We start from the raw sequence: 23,355 nt of genomic DNA, 5'->3' as shown, positions 1-23,355 counted from the left end.
ATCGCAGCTTGCAACATTTGTTCAAGCAAAGGGACCTTAATTTGAGGCAGCATAGATGACTTGAGTTACTGAAGGATTATGACATCACTATTCTTTATTATCCGGACAAGGCGATTATGGTTGCTGATGCCTTAAGCAGAAAGGTAGAGAGTATGGGTAGCTTGGCATTTATTTTAGCAGAGGAGAGGCCACTAGCCTTGAACATTTAGTCTTTGGCTAACCGACTTGTGAGGTTGGATATTTCAGAGCCTAGCTTAGTTCTTGCATACGTCATTGCCAATCTTCACTATTAGAGCAGATCAAGGTTCGACAGTTTGATGATATGCACTTGGCAGTTCTCACAGAGACGGTATTACAAGGTGGTGCCAAGGAGGTTTCTATTGGCGAGGATGGTGTCCTGCGACTCCGGGGTCACTATGTGTTCCTATTGTCGATGGTTTATAGGCGAGGATTCTAGAGGAGGCGCACAATTCTTGATATTCCATTCACTTAGGTGCTACGAAAATGTATCGCGACCTGAAACAGTATTATTGGTGGTGGTGGACGAAGAAAGACATAGTTAAGCATGTGACCATATGCCTAAATTGCCAGTAGGTTAAGTATGAGCACCAGAGGCCAGGAGGCCTACTCTAGCAGATGACTATACCTGAGTGGAAGTGGGAGCGCATCACTATGGACTTCGTAGTTGGGTTGCCGCGGACTTTGCAAAAGTTTGATGCAGTTTGCGTCATTGTAGACAGATTGACCAATTCGACACATTTCATTCCTGTGATGACTACGTATACTTCAGAGATATTGACCCATATTTATATCCAGGAGATAGTTTGGTTGTATGGTGTGCTTGTTTTATCATATCATATAGGGGCCCTCAGTTTACTTCGCATTTTTGGAGACCCGTATAGAGTGAGTTGGGGACCAGTGTAGAGCTCAGCACCGCATTTTATCCACAAACCGACGAGCAGTTGGAGCGGACAGTTCAGATATTGGAGGACATGCTCAGAGCATGTGTGATTGACTTTGGAGGACAGTGGGATTGATTCTTACCTATGGCCGAGTTTGCTTATAACAATAGTTACCAGTCCAGCATCGAGATAGCTCCATTCGAGGCTTTATATGGTCGGCGGTGTCGATCTCCTATTGGTGGTTTGAGCTCGGCAAGGCTAGGTTGTATGGTACTGATGTGATGAAGGATACCTTGGAAAAGGTAAAGTTGATTCAAGAGCGACTTCGCACAGCATAGTCTCGATAGAAGTGTTACGCGGATTAGAAGACGCGTGACTTATCATTTATGATAGGCGAGAATTTTCTCTTGAAAGTCTTGCCGATAAAGGGAATTATGAGGTTTGGGAAGAAGGGCAAGTTGAGCCCAAGGTTTATAGGCCCATTTGAGGTGTTGAGGCCGGGGAGGTTGCTTATGAGCTTACTTTGCCTCCCAGTCTATCGGGAGTTCATCCGATCTTCCACATATCTATGCTCTACAGGTATCATCCCGACCTGTCACATGTGTTAGACTTTATCACGATTTAGTTAGATGAGACTCTGGGTTATTAGAGGAACTAGTTGCCATTGTCGATAGGCAGGATCGCCAGTTGAGATCCAAGAGGATTTCCACTGTAAAGGTTCAGTGGAGGGGACAACCAGTCGATGAGGAGACTTGGGAGTCTGAGGAGGACATACAGAGCCAATACCCTCACTTATTCAGCACACCAGGTACGATTCTAGACCCGCTCGAGGATGAGCGTTTGTTTAAGAGGTGGAGAATGTAACGACCCGACCGGTCGTTTTGTGTTCTAGAACCCTGTCCCCCAAAATAAGACTCCCCATATGCGCTTTTACTATTTTATGACTTGCGGGGATAGTTAGTTCGAGATTTGGAAGGGTTTGGATTGAAATCGGAACACTTGGTTCCTTAAGTTGGCCTTCAAAGGCTAAGTTTGACTTCAGTTAATATTTTGATAAACGACCTCAGAATTTGGATTTGATGGTTCAAATAGGTTCGCATGATGATTTTGGACTTGGGCATATCTTCGGATCGGGTTTTGGATGACCCAGGAGCGTTCCGACGCCTAATATCGAAAGTTGGTTCTTTGAAGGTTTTTGAAGTTATTTAAATTTGATTTGGAGTAGGTTTTGGTGATATCGAAGTCTGAATGGAATTCCGAGCCTGGGAATAGTTCCGTAATGTAATTTAAGATTTGCACGCAAAATCTGGTGTCATTCCGAGTTGATTTGATAGAAATCAGATGTGTGGAAGTCATTTTAGAAGTTTTTGGAGTTCATGAGTTAATCCATGGGTTTTGGCGTCCGATTTGTAGTTTTGATGTTATTTTCATGTTTTGATCACTCGAGCGAGTTTGTATGAAGTTATTAGACTTGTGTGGGTAATTGGTGTGGAGCCCCGAGGGTTCCAGTGAGTTTCAGACGTTCGAGAGGGTGAGAAAACACTCCAGTTTCTAGTGTTTATTGTTGGTGCTGCAGGTTTCACAAATGCAAGAAACTGTTCGCATTTGCGAGAACAGATTCATAATTACGAAGAAGCTCGACCTGGGGCAGTGTTTGCATTTGCGACACTTTCGTTGCATTGCGACCTTAGCTGAAGTCCGGGGTCCACATTTGCGAGAGATTTGTCGCATTTTCGACCTTCACATTTGCAAACCTTGTGTTGCAAATGTGACATCAGAGACCTGTGACCATCTCATTTAATGCGGGACTTAGACCATTTATCTCATTTCCCTTTATCTCTCGGGCGATTTTTTGGAGCTTTTGGAAGACGGTTTTCACCTAGCACTTTGAGGTATGTAATTTCTATACAACATGAGTTAAATACATAGATTATGGGTAGACTAACATGTAAATATTAGTGAAAATCAAGGGTTTATATGAAAACCTAGGTTTTGATAAAAATGAGATTGGACCATGAAATTGGTTATGGAATTTAGTAAAAATCATATATTTGAGTTCATGGGGTTATGGGTAACAACTTTATTAGAAACTAAGCGTCCACCAGATTGTATGGAGAACAGGATTTTCTATAAGTTTCCACGAAAGATACTAATGAACCGAACTATATAGTGATCTGGTCCTATATCAGTTCCCACAGTGCTAACTACTGAACCAGTATGTAAATGAGACACAGGATAAGTTCCTACTGTATAGAGAACCAGATTCTCTATCAGCTCCCACTGTAAGTAACAAACTGTAAAACCAACCAGTATAGGGAATCAAGTTCTCTAATTGTTCCATAGTAGCACGACAGTAAGTAAAGAACACAGAGGATTTTTACGTGAAAAAATCCCAACTCAAGGGGACAAAAACCACGACCTACACTTGTAGGCTTTCAACTTCACTAACTTGTAAACACATATTACAAGCCACTTTGTAATGACTCTATTACAAAGAATTCAATTAACTTGTGTTACTCTTACCACAAGCCACTTTGTGACTCCCTAGTTACAAAGAATTTAACTAACTTGTGATGCTCTCACCACAAGCCACTTTGTCACTCTACAGTTACAAAGGCTTTTACTCACTCTAACTTGTAATAACACTTATTACAAGCTACTTTGTAACTCTCTAGTTACAAAGACTTTAACTTATAACTAAACCTAGTCACAACATAAACTGAAGAGTTTACGAATTTTGGATTTCCTAAAAATAGCTTCTAAGAAAGCAAGATAGGAGTTACAATGAAGAACAAATAACAAACACTCAACAAACCTAAGGGCTTAAGATATCTTCGATCTTGGATTAGGTCCTTGAGGTTGCAACAGCTTTGTTCTTGAGAGAGGTTATTGCAAGCACTTGAAAAAGGATTTTTGTTTCTAATTTTGCAAGTCTTGAACCTGAATCTTGTGCCTTGCATAAGGTTTATACTACAAAAAATATCACCTTAGTGATGTCAAATCTTGGTTAGTACATGCCTCCTCTCAATGGGAAGTGACTACTGCACTATCTGCAGCACTGTTGCAGGCAGTCACTTTCTGCAGTTGCTTTCCAGCTGTACTGTTGACTTATACTTCTATCAGGAGAATACAAAGGTATCAGGTCCCTAATCTGGTTCCTATGAATCTAAAGCACACTGCCTAGATTATCTTGAGTCGATTAACTTGAATGATTGTACCAGGCATACTCCAGGTCCTTTATCTGGTTCTCTCATGAAGTAAGTTGTTTTACCTTCCTTGATGGTATTTATACGTGTGTGACATCACTTACAATAATGTAAGCAAAGTAGTTAAAAAATCCTTCCATAGAAAGCTGACTGCTGCACTGTTCCAGTGTAGTAGCGTGTGCAGGCAGTAACTTTCCTGCTGGAGAGTTGACTTCATAGCGTGCCCAAGGTACTTGTAACCTATCAATTTCCCCATTTTTATGATGACAAACTTAGAATTGATATTCCCCCTGAGAACCAGATCTCCACATTGTTCCCCTTACGAATCAGCCATATTCCCCATGAGAACCGAACCTAAAGAACTTATCACAACTGGTTCCTCAAGAATGTTTGGCAAATCATCAAAACTCAAAGTATCATAGCTTATCAATTTCCCCCTTTTTGATGAATTACAAACCCAAAATTATTCCCCTTGAGAATCAGGTTCCTTATCTGCACTGATCACATCTGGTTCGTACCCAGTACGTTGAGAACGTTTGTCATCATCAAAACATGACATAGTGTAACTTAGAGCAATTTCCCCTTTTTTGATGATGACAACCCCAAAATTAATATTCCTCGTGAGAACTTGATTCCTCTCATGTTTCCCTGCAGATCAGACCTAGAATTAACATATTATTAGCATGTCCCCCCTGCAAAACAGATCCATCAGCAACATTCCCCCTGCGAAGCAGATCCATCTTTCATGCACAACACAACATATCAATTCGATTCTGTTCCTCCCCCATGTTGACACCTATATACCTTCCCCTTTTTGGCATCATCGAAAAGAATAACAGAAGAAGTACCACCAAAAAGAAGTTCAACAACATTAACTTAGGCCACTTGGGCAACACAGTATAAATAATAACAGGAATAACAAGTGAATGTCATGGCACAAAATAGAGTGATCGCCCATAGTAGAGTAATTATAACAAACGCACAGTAGTTTCAACAATACATAATATGGAAATTTAAACAACTAAAGTACCAATGTCATCAAATATAAGGATTAAAAGAAGGTAAGAATTCAAGGGAATTTGGAAGGAGTAAAGGACATGGATCACTGGGCAGGAAGAAAAGTAAGGGGCTAAGGCTTTGATGAGCTTGTCCAGTCGTTCATTTACTCTCCTTTGATCAATGATCATCTGCTCTCTCAGTTCCTCCACCTGTTTCCTTAATCTTTTATTCTCACCCTTTAACTTAGCATTCTATTCTGCCGAGGGTCTACGAGGACCAGGTTCTCAACCTATCTGAGTCGGTTGAACCATCAATCAGATCACTAAAAATCTCCCCAAGCTTCATCTCAACAAGAACAGACTCAGTCCCATACATATATAGCATCATAATATCACGTAAAACATAGAAGTTTTTACTTCTTCTTTAGAAACATTGGGACTTGGAGGAATAAAGAGGTGATTCTATCTTTGGAACGCAACAATGTCGAGAAGTTCCTCCATTTTTTCCATCAATATCAGAGTCAACACTCTGCCTTACAGCACCATTTGAGACTTCAACGTCTTCTCCCTCCAAACCTAACAGCTTAACCTTTTGCTTCCGTAAGGAACCGGGTTCCTCACTTACACTACCCTTTCTATCCCTGAGCAGCCATGTCTCCCTCTTCTTCTTCTCAATCTGTTTACCCTTATCATCTGTTGCATCTTTCTCAGCCAACTTTCTTTTCTCCATTTTTTTTCGTCACAAATGGAGATTTTTCCACTTCATGTTCTCTCTTCCACAGTCACCACTTCAGCAGGTCACACCACTTCATCATCAATCAGCCTGTTTTTCTCAATCCTCTTTACTAGATCGGAAGTTCGTTTAAACACAGAACTCAAAGAGAAAAAGATTATCATTAAAATTGACTTCATGAGAAGGACTAGAGGGACCAGGTCCCTCATTCAGTCCTCACATTTACCAATTTCTCCATTCTTCAAGACTTCCACGAATCGAACCACAATTTCAGCCTCACACTCTAGAATATTCGATCTACCTTGTTCCCTTTCAGTTATATTTCCCTCAAAATCTACCAAAGACTTCTTGGGGTTTTGATTTTGATGGCGTTAGGTCTTTGGAAAGTGAGAGAGTTGGGTTCACTTCTGGCATATTTGGAAAGAAGGATTATTTTGAGACAAGGTTGATTTTGGTTTTGAAGAAAAGAATATGTTTTGTTTGGGTGTAAGATAGAGAAGTGCCTTTTTCGGGTAATGGGTCAGTTCAGAAAAGGTTTAACATTTTGGACTTCAAAAGGTAGGAGGAGAGGCAGGAGAAAGGTAGAAATAAATTAATGACATGACACTTCAGCAGCTTAAAAAGGCATATAAGTATTGGAGAGACTACTAACCTGAGTCACAGGAACCAGGTTCCTTGACGTTTTTTGAAAATTTTGAGCAAAGACTCCTAGAAGTGCTATGTCACTCTTACTTGTTTTATCCTGAAACTACCATATGTGTATACATGTAACAATATAGATTTGAGTTAGATGTCACCATACCTTGTAGCATTGTACCTTTCCTTCTTAACATAACCAATCTTCGAGGGACCAGGTCCTCAGTTGAGATTGATCAACCCCAACTCCAGACGATTTCTTTCATCTTCCAGAACTTCATACAAATCAGAATCTTTTCAACATTGTCCCTGAGAAAATGGTGTCTGACATCAATGTGCTTGGTTCTCTTGTGTTGAACCTGGTTCAAGCTGTAAATACACCAAAATCTTCAAGATGTTGCTTGATCTATACTATTTAAACCCAACAAGAAGCAGCAACCACATATTCGGCTTTAGCAGTAGGAAGAGCCACACAATTTGTTTCTTTTTACCCCATGAAGTCAAGCATGACCCCAGAAAATGTGCCGTTCCAGATGTGCTTTTCTTGTCCACCAGATAGCATGCATAATCAACATCAGCATAACCAATAAGGTTGAAATTGTCACCTGAAGGATAGTATAAAACCAGGTTCTGTGTCCCCTTAAAATATCCCAGAATTCTCTTAGCAGCCTTCAGATGAGATTCCTTAGAATTTGATTGGAACCTTGCACATAATCCCACACTAAATACAATATCTAACCTGCTGGTAGTAAGGTAGAGTGGAGATCCAATGATTCCCCTTTGATGCTTCCATATCAAACCTTTTCAAGAGTTTATTGATGCATTTCTACTGACTAATACACGTTCCCTTTATGGACTGCTTCACTTGAAGACCAGGAAAACATTCAGTTCCTCCATCATACTCATTTCAAACTCACTTCCCATGAGTTTAGCAAATTCTTTACATAATGAGTTATTTGTAGCTCCAAATATGATGTCATCCATATAAATCTGAACAATGAGTAGGTTCCTTCCTGATTTCTTCAGAAAAAGAGTGTTGTCAATTTTCCCTCTTGTAAAGACATTTTCTAGAAGGAATTTTGACAACCTTTCACACCAAGAACGGGGAGCCTGACTCCTATAATAGTTCTGTCAGCAGGTCGTGGAACCAGGTTCCACACACTGTTCCTTTCAAGTTGACGGAGCTCTTCTTGTATAACTGATTAGAACCGGGTTAAATACTAGAGTCTAAGGATGTGATTACATTTTGAAGGGATGTGAACTCTTTTGCTTTTAGTTGGATACTTGAACTTCAGAATTTGACGGACCATGTTCTTCCATATGTGAATCATCATTGACATCAACAGAATTATGACTTCCGCTATTGTGTTCTGCACCAGAAGTTCCTAATGATGCATCTCCATCTCTTTCTTCAGCTTCAGTGGTAGTAATTAGGGTACCAGGTTTCTCTTCAGAAGTAGAAGAGGATGTTGCATTGTCTTCACCTGTATCCTTCAACTGACTCATCATATCAGCCTTGCCATTTGAAACATCAGATATTTCCCTTAGCACATGCATCACACACTCCGTGCTCCTTGAAATTTGAATTTTGCAGACCACAAACCAGGTCCTTCTTCAAGCAGCTCATATCACTAGCTTGTAGAGACTCAAAATCAGCAACGTAGATATTCTTGAATCTTTTGGTTGCTAATACCACTTCGCCAGTTATCAGATTAGTAACTGTGCATACTTTAGATAAGAACTCTACTTTGTTCCCTTCATCACAGATTTGAGAGACTTTTTAACCTTTTCGACATCGAGAATGTACCCCTTCTTTCATTTCTAGAGGATACATTCCCTCCCTGTAGGGCCTTCAGTGAAAGGAAATCATTTGTTCTTCCAGTCATGAGCTTCGACCAGTCACTATCCATGTACCACTGTTGACTGCTCCCTTTCACTGTTCTCTGTACACTAAATCAATGATTAGACTTAGGAACCCAAACCAGCTTGGGTCCTTTATAATGATAGAACGGGCGGATCAAACTTCTTTTTGCCCATGCAGGCAGCACATATTTTCTTTTCAGGGAACCAGGTTCCTCATTAGTACGCCTCTTTTCAACAAAAACTCTGTTTTTCTGTAAAGACTGAATTTTAACTTTACAAGAGTCCTTGTAATGCTAGTTTGACCACAGTGAGAGTACAACCTACTCTCACCCACAATTACATACTTCCTATGGGGATTATAGGAGGTTTTAGCCTTTTGGAACCCGATGCCTTGTATGTTTCCACCATTACTCCTGTACATAGACATTATTACATCAGAGGACCGGGTCTATTTAAGTGACTTATCAAGATCATTTTTAACCCTTTTTAAATCCTCCTGAAGTTGTCTATTCTTTTCAAGCTCAACAACAAGACTCGTTTTAACTTTCTTAAGCTCACTCTCAAGCTCAAGTTGAGCCTCTCTAGCCACTTCCTCTCTCAGTGTTGTCCATACATTTTTTGCTTGCTTTTTCAATAAGTTATGTTCTCTAGTTACTTCTTCAACTTGTTCCCTTAATTTTTCAATGGAAACTACCATATCGTCCTTTTCTTGCTTAGTAGCTGCAATTTTCTCTACTAGATTATTCTTTTCTTTGCTAAGGTTCTCTATGGTTTCCTTCAAGTCATCAACCACTACCATCAAATCATCTCTAGATTGTTCAACATCTCCTAGCTTTATGATTAGGGCATCTTTATCATTAACAAAACTATAATATGTATCAATTAGAACATTTGCTAATGACATCAATTTTTTCGAAGAGTAAGACTTTAGATTTCTCTGAACATCCCTGAAAGTTACCTCATCATTGTCATCCTCTTCATCCTCATCGGACTGAGCCGCCAATGCAAACAATGAATCAAATTCCTTTGCTTCATTTTGCACTGCCATCATGGAGCTGCTTCCTGCCTCTGGCTCCTCTTCTAATTCACTGGAGGAGTCTCCCCATGCAGCAAGAGCTTGCTTCACAACATTGTCAGCTACACTTTTTCAGCTGAATCATTTGTCAGGAACCAGGTTCCTTTTTTGCTACTTTGTTAGAGTTGTGTTTGTGATGCTCTTGTTTCAGAAATGGGTAGTCTTTGATGAAGTGTCCCGGCTTTCCACACTTATAACAACAATCATTTCCTTTGAAATTCTTGGTGGAACTTCCTTTCTTTGGGATCCCACCATTTTTGCGACCCATGTTCTGAAATTTTTGTGGTCTATTGGTTGATTGACTTTCCTCGAAGTTTGGTGGATCAGCCATGTAGATCCTTTCTAGGTGTTAACCTTTTAAAAAGAACCTGCTCTGATACTAATTGTTAGAAACTAAGCATCCACCAGACTATATAAAGAATCGAGTTCTCTATGAGTTTCTACTAAAGATACTAATGAACCGAACTGTATAGTGATCTGGTCATATATCAGTTCCCATAGTGCTAACTACTGAACCAGTATGTAAATGAGACACATGATAAGTTCCTACTGTATAGAAAATCAAATTCTCTATCAACTCCCACTATAAGCAACAAACTGTAAAACTAACCAGTATAGGAAATCAGGTTCTCTAATTGGTCCACAATAGCACGATAGTAAGTAAAGAACACAAAGGATTTTTACGTGGAAAAATCCCAACTCAAGGGGACAAAAACCACGACCTACACTTGTAGGCTTTCAACTTCACTAACTTGTAAACACATATTACAAGCCACTTTGTAATGACTCTATTACAAAGAATTCAACTAACTTGTGGTACTCTTACCACAAGCCACTTTGTGACTCCCTAGTTACAAAGAATTTCAATAACTTGTGAAGCTCTCACCACAAGCCACTTTGTCACTCTACAGTTACAAAGGCTTTTACTCACTCTAACTTGTAATAACATTTATTACAAGCCACTTTGTAACTTTCTAGTTACAAAGACTTTAACTTATGACTAAACCTAGTCACAACATAAACTGAAGAGTTTACGGATTTTGGTTTCCTAAAACAACTTCTAAGAAAGAAAGATAGGAGTTACAATGAAGAACAAATAACAAAGACTCAACAAACCTAAGGACTTAAGATATCTTCGATCTTGGATCAGGTCCTTGAGGTTGCAACAGCTTTTTTCTTGAGAGAGGTTGTTGCAAGCACTTGAGAGAGGTTTTTCGTTTTTAATTTTGCAAGTCTTGAACCTGAATCTTGTGCCTTGCATAAGGTTTATACTACAAAAGACATCACCTTAGTGATGTCAAATCTTGGTTAGTACATGCCTCCTCTCAATGGGAAGTGATTGCTGCACTGTTGCAGGCAGTCACTTTTTGCAGTTGCTTTCCAGCTGTACTATTGACTTATACTTTTATCAGGGGAACACAAAGGTATCAGGTCCCTAATCTGGTTCCTATGAATCTAAAACACACTGCCCAGATTATCTTGAGTCGATTAACTTGAATGATTGTATCAGGCATGCTTCAGGTCCTTTATCTGGTTCTCTCATGAAGTAAGTTGATGGTATTTATACGTGTATGACATCACTTACAATGATATAAGCAAGGTAGGTAAAAAGTATTCCATAGAAAGTTGACTGCTGCACTGTTCCTGTGCAGTAGCGTGTGCAGGCAGTAACTTTCCTGCTGGAGAGTTGACTTCATACAGTCTCCTCGGAAATTGGTAGGGACCTGTTTCCTCAGTTGTTCCTTCCTCTCTGAAGAGTTGAGTTATATCCCACACTGGATTCCAACCTGAAACTTTGTGATCTCAAGGTCTTGTAGATGTGTAACATGTTCCGTATCTGGTTCTGGATGGTAAGTTTGTTAGATCATCAAAACATAAAGTAAAGTACCTATGCCCAAGGTACTTGTAACCTATCAAAATTTCTTTGAAAATTTTCGTAATCCAGGCACGTGGGCCCGAGGGTGAATTTTAAGAATCTTACATTTAGGGTTGGGTAACCTCTTAAATCATTGAAATACGAACTTTTGAGTATGAATTGATTATTTTATGTACTATTTGATTAGTTTTGGGTTTATTCGGCACCGAATTGAGGGTGTCAGCATATTCTTGGAACTAGAAGTAGGCCTTGAGACGAGGTAAGTCTCTTTTCTAATCTTGTAAGAGGGAACTAACCCCGTAGGTGAACTTAATTGATATGTGTTGCTATTTGTGGGGGCTATGTATGCATGAAACAACGAGAGTCCGTATGTAGCTACTATTCCTACTTATGTTCGGGTAGTATTAGACTTACACCATGCTTTTGTGCACACTGTTATCTGATTTTATTTGTTAATTGTATCGAATGGGACTAATTTAAGGATTTTAAGATTTCAAAGGTTTCAAGTTGAACTTCTTTGTTTTGAAAATAATTGAGAGAATGTTGTGCTTAACTTGATAAATTATATTGAACTGCGTTGCAAGTATATTTCGTGAGCGGGGTAACTTTTCTACTACTCTCATGAGAGCGGGCCGTTCGCCTCGGCAGGTTAATTGATATATATATGGTTCGGACCGTTCGATCCTCGGCAATGCATAGTATATTTATATGTATAGTTGGATCGAGTCGTACGTCCTTGGCATAAATCGTGCGTAGAGATATTGGAACCCCTTTTATATTTACTATTATTTCATGGACTTGAAAGGTGGAAGGACTAGTTGAGAGAAATGACTTGGTTCTTACTTGAAATGAAAGGATTGTTTACTTGTTTTCCTGCTCTGAGTTCTATTATCATTTTATGTATCATGCTTGATTAGAACTTCATATTATTATATTGTTAGTGTCGAAGTCGACCCCTCGTCACTATTTCTACGAGGTTAGACTAGATACTTATTGGGTACATGTTGTTTTATGTACTCACGCTACACTTCTGCACTTGATGTGCATGATCTGAGGCAGGTGCATCTGGTTATCAGTCCGGCGCGCACGCTTGACTTCTGGTTCGAGACTACACGGTGAGCTGCCCTTCTGAGCCGTTGAGCCGCAGCCAGAGTCTCTCTTTTGATTTATTTTCTGTCTATTCTATTTCGGACAGTAGAGTAGAATTCTTTTGATCCTACTAGTAGAGAATATACTTGTGACACCAGGTCTTGGCACATACTAGTAGACTCAAGATTTTGGATTCATTGTATGATTTCGATTTGTACTCAGTTGCTTCCTTTTACGCATTTTACATCTATCATTTCCTAAATCCTTTAAATTGAGAAAAGTTATTTACTTGGTAAACTTATTTAAAACGGGAAATCACTAGTTGTTCCGTGTTGTCTTGCCTGACAATGGTGTTGAGCGCCATAATGGCCTATAAAAGAATTGGATCGTGACATTAACATGTCCGAATATGCTCAACACTTCTAATAATTTTTCAAGTTCATTCAAAATAATTGTCCTTTTCATTTTTCTAAATACAAAATAATATTTCCATTATATTTCGAATTAAAAAGAAAATAAAAAGGAAGAAAATGGAATAGATTTTTTTTTTAAAAATACGAAATTACATGTGACAACGTGTGTATTTCACCGTTTGCAAAATATTTGGTTCTCTATGCCACGTCAGCAATTAAGGGGCATTTATTCCACTTTTAAAAAGTTTAAGGGGATAATAGGATCCCCACAAAGATAAGGTATGTCGTAGAAACTTCAAGTATAATTTAGGAAGGACTTTATGCATTATCCCCTATTATTTGAATACTATCCAAAAATGAAAGATCAATTGATAAAACTATTACACGGGTTAATGACTTACCATGGTTATTTTGGTGTAATTCAAATATCTTGTTAAATTTCTTACCATGTTCATTTATGGTGTAATTCAAATATTATGATTAAATTTTGTGAAGTCAATCCAAAATAAAACTAATAAAATTTATTAATGTGCGCAATACTAAATAGCTTACCTTGATCATTTATGGTGTAATAAATAAAATTGGTTAATTGAGTTTTTGGTTAGGTACTTTATTTAATAGGTAAGTTATAAGTAGCTTAAATTTATCAATATGCGTAATTTGATACTACAATACATTTTAGAAAGAGTGATCCTTAGTCTCCTCATAGAAAAGGGGCTGTTTGGTTATTGAGGTTAGAAGAATAATTTCGATATGAAATTTGGTATTATATTCCAAACTACACCTGCTTGGCATTCCATTTTGATATAAGCAATTCTAGTATAATTTTATACCGCAACTTGAATATTATTTTACACGGGTACATTGTAGGATAATTCATACGAGAATTAGCTTTATAGGGGTAAAACAATAGAATTACCTTGATGTTGATCTTTCTATTTTTTATTTATTTAAGGACAAGTGTAAAGTTATAAAACTTTTATAATATACCTCCAAATTTTTGTTTTTACTAAAAAACAAACGTTCCGATAAATATATATAACTAATAATTCACTGATAATTATTCCTCACGTACAATTTCTTTGTCATATTCTTTTACTTATTTTTTAAATTGGAAAGACTATATAGCGTACACTCTACCCTCCCCAGATCCCACTTGTCGGAACTTATTGGATTGTTGTTGTTGTTAAAAGACTAAAGGTAATTCTTAAAAAATTTCATATGCCACACTTTCAAATTTTACGGGAGAAGAAACTCGATTTCTTTTAGCGTATTCTTCTAGATTATCAAATCTTCTTCATGTATGTGACCTTCGTTCGCCAGAAAATCTGCATATTCAGGGACGTATGCAGAAATTTTTCTAAGCGGCGTTAAAATTTTTGAAAAACAAAAATAAATAACTTTAGTTATTATATTTCTAAACAAGAAATAACATTACTAGAAATTCGGCTAAAACCGATCGCGGCCGACCGACCGACTTCGGTTTGTCAAAAAATCGACCGAAAAACCAATTGAAGTAGGTCGATTTTTAAAATATTTTAAATTTTAATTATTTTTTACAAAACCAACCAACTTCGGTCGGTTTTATTTGGCACAAAAATTATTTTCAAGAAACCGACCAACTTTGGTCGGTTCTTGCATTGGAATAAATTAAAATTAATATTCAAAAAATCGACCGAAATTGATTGGTTATTTCGGTTGGTAATTTTAGAAAACCAATCGATTTCAGCCGGTAATTTTTTTTTAAAAAAATAAAATCGATCGAAATTGGTTAGTTATTTTCATGCGAAAATGCAATTAAAGAGAATAATAAATAAAATAAAAGAAAGTCTTAAACCAAAATGCACCAATAGTCCTGTGATAGAGTAGTATTCTGCCACAGTACAGACCCCGATTCGATTCTTATATCGTGCGTTTTTTAATTATATAGTTAAAAATACCGACCGACTCAGTTGGTTTTTTCGATAAATTTTTTCTTTTTTGGTCGTTTGTGAAATTTAATTAACCGAGTGTCCGAGCATCTACTTATCTTGATCATTTCTAAAATCTGACCAAGAGCACCATCTTTGAATTGAGTCTTGATATTACCATCGGTATCCAATTTAATCTTTCCTGCACACGGGGTGAGGAGAGGAGACCAAGCTATTCTTACGTTAATCTGTCAGCAAACGTACCAAGGCTTTGGTATAAACAAAACTCAAAATAATGTAAACCAAAATAAAAAATAAAAAATAAAAAATATAGTGGGACTAAGGTTTTCGCCACCACCTTGGGCTTTGACCTGTCCTCATGACATTATGTCATCTACGTCGTCTTGTGCTCCCGCATGTACTAAAGTGGGGTCCCATAAGTAGTCATGCGCAAAGAAAAAAGAAAAAACAAATGTATTTTTATTTTCTAATCCCAAATAATTTCAGGAATATAATGCGCATGCCTTTTGCCAATGCCAACATATATCATCAAAATCTTCAAAATCCTCACATGCCAACACTTGTACTAGGTGGTCAACCTATACTCCATTTTTTCTCGGTATGTATATGTAATTAATCAATTTCTATGTAGTATTAATTAAAATGTTTTCCTTAGCAGAACTAGCATGCCCAACAAATTGTTATTTTTTAAATTTTTTAAAGATTATCAAAACTTGCAATCGTACTTTCAAATCACTTAAAATACCTTCAGGTCAAACCATTCCAAATAGTTAAAATAATTTACCTTAATGAGATGTAAACTTATCAATTATCATCCCATCTTGAATCTCGTTTTCTCCCCCCGCCCCCCACAATTCTCCCCCAACCAAACAACCCCACCCACATTTTCTTAATTTGAATGTGTGGTCACGTACACCCTTTTTTAATTATAGATGTGATCATATTGTGTCTAGAGGTGGTGGCAGAATTTCTACTAAAAGAGTTAAAAAAAAAGTTAAAAAATTAAAGGAGATTGTATAACCAGTAAAAATTGAACTAGTGACCTCATAAAGACTTCAAACACTCTTAATCATTAAGTTATGCTTTTGGCCTCTATCAAGAGAATTCAAGATATAATATATAAAGACACAAAACGAATTTTGCCTTATATGTAATATGTATAATGTAATTTTTGGGCGAAAGGAGTTCACCTTCTGCCCCTAAATCCGCCCCTGACTGTGTTAGTCACGAACGAGGCTTAATCTACTAAATGAACAGGTATTTTAATTTCTAATTATGTGCTTAATAATTTTCTCCTTGTCTCATGGTCTATATTCCAATCATCTCTATTTGTCACAGAGGTATGCTTATGGATTTTGCAAGTTTTTCTTTCTAGTAAGAAAAATTAACCATTAAAACTCTAAAGGGAGATTCTAAAATGAGAGATGCTGATTACAATAATAAAAACAAATCAATCCTTTATCAATAAGGGTCACTCAGAAAACTGTATTTTTGTGGCATGCACCCACTAGTCCTTGTTTAACTTGTTAGGTCTGTTGTCAATTGTCCTAACTGTGCAGATCATATCCATTTTGAAAAAGGGAATAACTATTAAATATAACCAGATCCTTTTTAAAAGAGGGATTCTGTATTTATTAATTTTTTCAACAAAAAGACACCTTTGTCTGCTCAGATTTTAACTATAAAAGGGTAGTCACGTTAAGCACCTTGTATCCACTCTCACACAAAACTCGTTTATCCTTCTTCTCAACGTCTCTTTACTTAGCTCTTATCTAATCTTCTCAATCTCTCTTCTTCTTAATTTGTTGAAACTTTCTAGTTTTTTTGATAACCATGGGAAGTGAAGCTTTGGAGTTTTTTGCTTGTGATAATACTTTTCGATATGAACCAAAACGCATAACAATGGAGGAGAGTGATGATCTTCCCATTAATGATGGTTCTTGGTTTGAAGAAGAGATTGATGTTGATCTCAAATGGTCTTTTGCTTTGAACAGGTATATATATATAAATAAACCCTTTATCAGCGATCTCCATTCAGATTCTTCAGTGTATATATAGAAACTAAACTTTACATAAAATCTGGTTGTTTCCTAAATAAATATTAATTTGGGATGTCTATATATATAAGATACGTTTGAAACTTTTAAATTTGTTTGTTTTCCTATGTAACCTTTGTTATTTTGTTATTAACACGTCTTTTAACGTACGAGCTTCATTCTTTCCTATGATTCAAGTACCTTTCTTATGAGTCCCGTACTTCTATTTGCTCAGATGCCACATCACAATGTGTGACCATCTTATTAAAAGCTTAAAATATTATAGTGAACACATAGAAATAATTATTTATTTAATTACGCCTTTAACAGCGTTATCAAATTAGTTTTTTTTGTGTGTAGATTCTTAAAAGGTTTTATAAGATTATTTCTTTAATTATGACTTTGCTTTTGGTACCTTCTCTTTCTTATACATACGTGCTCCTAGATGATACATGAAGCATAGTTCAACCTCGAAATGATTCTAGTACAGATCGAGGAGTCATACAAGCAACATGACTTGCCTACCATGGAAATTTGGTTTGGGGGGGGGGGGTAGCTCCTTTAATTTTTTCCTTTTCCCATCCTTTTTCTTATATTCATTGATAATCTAAAAAATATTCACATAATTAGATTACTTAAAAATCAACTATATAAATGCTTTAAAAAATGAGTCAGCATCTTGAAAAAAATATTTATGAATTATCTGTTGGAGTCACTATATATTTTTTTAAATCATCAATGGATTTTGATGACTTTTTACCCTCAAACGTCATTATGAGAAGATAAGATTAATTTGACGTGTATCTCTCGTAATGATGTTCGTATCCAATTTGCAGATGGCCATCATGTGTAATTCTCAGGTCCTCGTAAAGATTAACACTGTAATCTACCTGAAAGATTTTGTCAGATGATTTACTTTTTAAAAAATTGTATATTCCACGTCACTCATAAAGAAATAATTTAAATCATGTTCACACATGTCAAACATGATTATTTATTTACCACAGTAATTTATATTTTTGAGGTTAGATTTGGATAACGGGATGGCATTTGAATGACTAATTAAGTTTTGACTTATTATTTTTACTAGTGTGCTGCACAAAGGAACAAGCGAGTACCAAGATATCGCCCTTTTGGACACCAAGCATTTCGGGAAGGTTGATAAAATTAATTATTATTTTAAATTTTTTATTCGGTCTAATTCTTTAATGGAAAAGTAAGTTTGATCTATTCTTAAATATTTCTTATTATTATTGTTACTAAAATATAATGCATGGATGTAGGTATTGGTGATAGATGGGAAGATGCAGAGTGCAGAAGTGGATGAATTTATATATCATGAATGCTTAATTCATCCAGCTCTCTTGTGTCACCCTAAGTGAGTATTTAATTAATCATTCCTTAAGCATGCTTAAGGACATAAGCATTCTTACCTTACTTATTATGATGCCTTTTTGACTATTAGAATAATCATATTGGATTAGCTGTATAACTGCCAGGCTTCATAACCAAACACTACAAGAAAGAGAAGAATTAACGAATTCTGTCGTTAAACAACATATTTTCATCGCTAAACTTATTTAACGATGGATTAACAACGGATTACTAAAAAAAATCCTATTAGATATAGACTAGTTATCGATATATTAGTGACGAATTTCGTAGCCAATTGTTGTTTACTTTGTAGTGAAAAAAAAATTCTTATATATCAATTTGCAGCCCAAAAAATGTTTTTATAATGGGAGGTGGTGAAGGATCTGCAGCAAGGGAAGCTCTCAGACACAAATCTATGGAGAAAGTTGTCATGTGTGACATTGATCAGGTAAATTTATTTATTTATTTTTATTTTGTTGAGAAGTTCAACACTATATTTTATTAGAACATACCGACAGCTAATTACTTTACTGGAAACCAACCCCAACAAAAGTAAGTGATGGTGTTTCAAGTGAAAAATGAGAAGTCAAATAAGAATTAGTATATCCTCTTTTACTGTACAAAATCTTGATTCTGTAAAAGAAAAACAAAAGGTGAATTATCCGTAAGTGTGAAATCGAACTTTATCTCTACTCTTTGGTAAATAACAGATTATGTGCCTCTATAAGAAGTTAAAAATAATAAAAAGTAGTCAAAAGAAGTGTGATTACTAAATATGCAAAAAAGACAATAGTATTGTCTCTGGCAGCTAATATGTAAAAATTGGAATAGAGGCCTAAATTTTGTTTGTGTGACTTATCTAATCCTAACTCCTGCTTATAATTCTATTGAAAATTTATAATTTATTAGGACATACCGACAGATAATTACTTTACTGGAAAGTGGAAACCAACCCCACTAAAAGTAAGTGATGGTGATTCAAAAGCAGGGGCGGACCGGAGCACAAAGACCGGGTTCACCGAAATTTGTTTATACTTTATACCTTGTAAATATCTATAAATATCATATTGTGAACCCATAACCTATTGTATATTAAGTTGAGATCGTTGTAGGAACTCATTAACTTTAAATTCTGGATCTCTCTTTGTTCGAGAGAGAAGTAAAAAAAAACAGAATAGTATATCCTCTTTTACTGTACCAAAAGGAAAACAAAGGTGAAGAAAAATTAAACACACCAATATGTAATATTAGTACATGTTCTTCAATCCAGCTTTAACCACTTGAATTACCATATTCCTTTTAATTTCTTATCACAACAAGCGTATATTATATTAAATTTACCGATAGTCCCTAATCCCTATTAAAGTTATAGCTTGAATTATTATGAAAAATGTCTTATACAAAGTATTTATTAAGTAATGGTACAAAAATAAAATAAAAAAATCTTATACAATTTTTTTAAATTTTTTTGGGACTTTTTTGCAGGAGGTTGTGGATTTCTGCAGGAAGCATCTAACAGCAAACCATGAGGCTTTTCGTAACAAGAAGCTTAACTTGATCATTAACGACGCCAAGTAAAAATTCTTTCTTTTTAAAATTACATACGCCCCGTATCCTCTCTGCCTTCACAAGTTAGAGGTAAAATTTGCGTACACACAGGGGCGGATCCAGCAAGAGTGAAGCGGTGTCACATGACACCGCTTCGTCGTAATTTTTGTTAAATGTATATATAAATAATCTGCAAAATACCATATAAGCTACATAAATTATTAGGTGTGACACCACTTGTCATCCACACTTCTTGGCCAGTTGGTATAACGCTTGATTTCTTTAGGGAAGGTCACGGGTTTGAACTTCCTTGGAGAGTGTTTCATTCCGTTGTTAAACACTTTTGACTTTTGTTGTTTCTTTTTAATTTTGGGTCAATTAAATTATTTTGTTACTTTTTTATTCTTTAATTCTTTTACTTTTTTGTTAGAACTTCTTTAAATAGTTTTACTTTATAAGTGTACTCTATAAAATTATTCAGGGTTCTCAAATAGATACTTTTATTTATAATTCAACTTAAATTTTAATAGATTATCCTAAAGCATCTATCAAACTTTCAAAATCAAGTTTAGAATCTCAAAATTCATCTAAATTGGAAGAAACGGCCAATGGTCGAAGCAACATCGACAAAGTAAAGGAGTTAATTTAAATTCCTTAAAAGTTGACGCTAAAAAATTGACAACTCAAAAATATTATTTTTTGGAGTATAGTGTAACCAAATACGTGATCTTTTGCTTCTATAGTTACTTGATTCAAAATGAATACATTAACTAAGAGGAAGGAAATGTATTTTCAAGCATAAGATATACACCCGAGCGGATGCATCATGGTTGAAGCGCTGTCAAAAAGGTGTAATTTTTTTTTCTCTTTAAATGTAACACCGCTTATAAAAAATTCTGCGTACGCCACTGCGTACACACTATTCTCCAAAACTGGGATTGTTGTTGTTGTACATACGCCCGTGTAGTTTACCCATGTTGACTTTAAATTGATTTGATTTTGCATGAATGAAGAGCTGAGCTAGAGCAGAGGCAAGAAAAATTTGATATTATAGTTGGAGATTTAGCTGATCCAGTTGAAGGAGGACCTTGTTACCAACTCTACACCAAATCTTTCTACGAAAATATCCTCAAACCTAAGCTCAACGACAGTGGCATCTTCGTTACTCAGGTCACCTCTCAAGCTTCCTTATAGCTATTGTTCAATCACATTTATTTTATATATTGTTACTGGCAGTATAATAAATTTTTACATCGTTGGTATTACTTAAACTCTCGTACATTCAGGGCATGTGCATTATTTTTCAGGTTACTAATTCTACTAATTATAAATAGTTATCTTTAAAAGGAAAGCCTTGGAGTAACGGTAAAGTTGTCTCCGTGTGACTTATAGGTCATATTTCGAGCCGTAGAAGCAGCCACTAATGCTTGCATTAAGGTAGGCTATCTACATCACCCTTAGGGTGCGGTTCTTCTGCGAATCCTGCATGAACACATGATGCTTTGTGCACCGGCTATCCCCTTTTTTATGATAAATAGTTATCCCTAATTACCTTTAGGGTGACCTGATAGCGTAAAAAAATAATAATCATGCTCTTGTTGGATTACTCAAATTGCTAGTGAATATGCAGGCTGGACCAGCAGGGGTTTTCACACACAAGGAAGTTTTCTCATCCATTTACAACACAATCAAGCAGGTCTTCAAATGTAAGTCTCTATTGTGGCTGCAACATCTTCTTAATTTGAGTTTTAACACTTTTTTCTACATATTACTAAATTTTTAATGTTGATGCAGATGTGCTGGCATATACAGCTCATGTACCCTCTTTTGCTGATACATGGGGATGGGTTATGGTTAGTACTAAGATTCAGATCAAATCCTAAACTAAATATTAGTTCAATATTTGCACAGCTAATAACTAACAAAGTTGGCACTAATTTGCAGGCTTCTGACCAACCATTCTGTCTTGATGCTGGAAAACTGGACAAGAAAATAGCTGAAAGAATTGAAGGGGAACTCTTATATCTTAATGGTGCTTCTTTCTTCTCCTCCACCATCTTGAATAAGACCGTTGCCAAAACGTAAGCTCTATCGATTATTTCTTCTTATTTTTGGTATAACGAAAGAAAATTTCATATAGATAATAGTTATAAGATACTTAAAAAGAGTTATACTTTGCCATTACAGGCTGAAGAATGAGACTCATGTGTACACTGAAGATGATGCAAGGTTCATTCATGGACATGGAGTGGCATTCAGAAATTGAGGCAACAAATTGGTGGGGGAACTGTACAGTCAAGTGTTTGGAAACAAAGAAATATGAAGTAGGGGGGTGTTGAAACATTGAGAGTTCTCTCAAAGAAAGTTGTTACTTAGTAGCTTTTGGTTTGGTTCAGCAAAATAGGCTTAGGCTTCTTCTGGTTGTCCTATGACTATACATTTACTATTTTATGTACTGCTCAGAAATGAAAAACAAAAAAAGACCTTTTTCCAATCATATGTCATATTTTACATATTTGGTAAATATTACTTCTTGTTGTGTTTTACAAGTACCCCCCCCCATACCCCTTCACAATTTTTATTTCCTAACTGAACATGAGAAATGAAATGGATGCAACAACAACATCCCAGTACAATCCCACAAGTGGGGTAGAAATGAATGCAACAACAGAAAATATTAGAATCACTTGTTGCTATGTCGTTGTTAGTGATGACTGATGATCACTTACTACTACTAATAAAACTAAAAAAAAATGACAGAAAATAATCAAGGAACATGCTCATACTGAGCATTGCCTGTAGAAAGAAGCAAATCATAGTACTAATATTGAATTCCACTTTCTAACCAAGAGCTTGTAACTTAATGGCATTCAACACTGAGGGCAGCCAGCTAATAGAAGAATAGACATCTTGTTTGATTATCTGCTGCAAATTAAGCTAGATTAAAGTTTCATGAGTTGTATTTTGTAGACAACTTTTCGGCGATTATGGAAAGAGTCTTATTGCTAGAATAAAACTATATTTTACACTTAATTCCACTAACAAGATGCATAATCATCAAACTGAATCAATCAACCAGTCTCCAAGCACTGTATATAGTGGTAGTACAGTCCCTCCCAAACTGGTCTACTCTCAGGAAATGTTTGAAACCCGAGAAACAAGAGACAATAAGATTTATTCTATAAAAGATCTTAACAACTGCATCCAATCACAAACTACACAAAAATTGTCCCTTTCTTATGGAGATTTATCTAGATACATAAGAGGAAGAGAAGGAACTTTATATATCCTTTCTCTACTCAATCTAGAAACAAGATCGAACATTATTCTGGTTCTTCTCCAACACTCTCCTTAACTGTATTAACACTAGAAGAACAAGTATCGGTATATAAAATTGCACGTTTGGACCTCATACACGTGCACTAAACTCTAAGAATCCTTATTTATTTTGTATCCATAAGTTCATTTTGGTTTCACAGTAAGTTTCTGTGAGCAACCTAGGTTAGCCTTGATGAGGTTGTTTTGCGCCTCATGTTCCAACTTTCAGACATTTACAGGCCATCCTTTACATTTTCCTCATTCTATATCTACTATTAAAGTGTTTACACAACCACTCCTGAGTACTCCATTTTAAGACTTGAGTATGATTAGACCAAGTGATTCCAGATATTGCAA

General features: G+C 36.2%; 1 protein-coding gene across 1 annotated transcript; it reads left to right on the top strand.

The window, feature by feature from the left end:
* Positions 1-16,433: 16,433 nt before the first annotated feature.
* Positions 16,434-22,174, top strand: LOC104233312 (thermospermine synthase ACAULIS5). Its single transcript, XM_009786700.2, has 10 exons — positions 16,434-16,716; positions 17,849-17,915; positions 18,042-18,136; positions 18,478-18,580; positions 19,618-19,706; positions 20,694-20,850; positions 21,311-21,386; positions 21,475-21,533; positions 21,625-21,761; positions 21,868-22,174. Exons 1-10 carry the CDS (start codon positions 16,556-16,558, stop codon positions 21,944-21,946), a joined length of 1,023 nt encoding a protein of 340 aa, XP_009785002.1. The 5' UTR covers positions 16,434-16,555; the 3' UTR covers positions 21,947-22,174.
* Positions 22,175-23,355: the final 1,181 nt, after the last annotated feature.

Source organism: Nicotiana sylvestris, chromosome 8, assembly GCF_000393655.2.
Source record: "Nicotiana sylvestris chromosome 8, ASM39365v2, whole genome shotgun sequence".
Classification (NCBI taxonomy): domain Eukaryota; kingdom Viridiplantae; phylum Streptophyta; class Magnoliopsida; order Solanales; family Solanaceae; genus Nicotiana; species Nicotiana sylvestris.
This window is presented reverse-complemented; position numbering and strand designations above follow the sequence as displayed.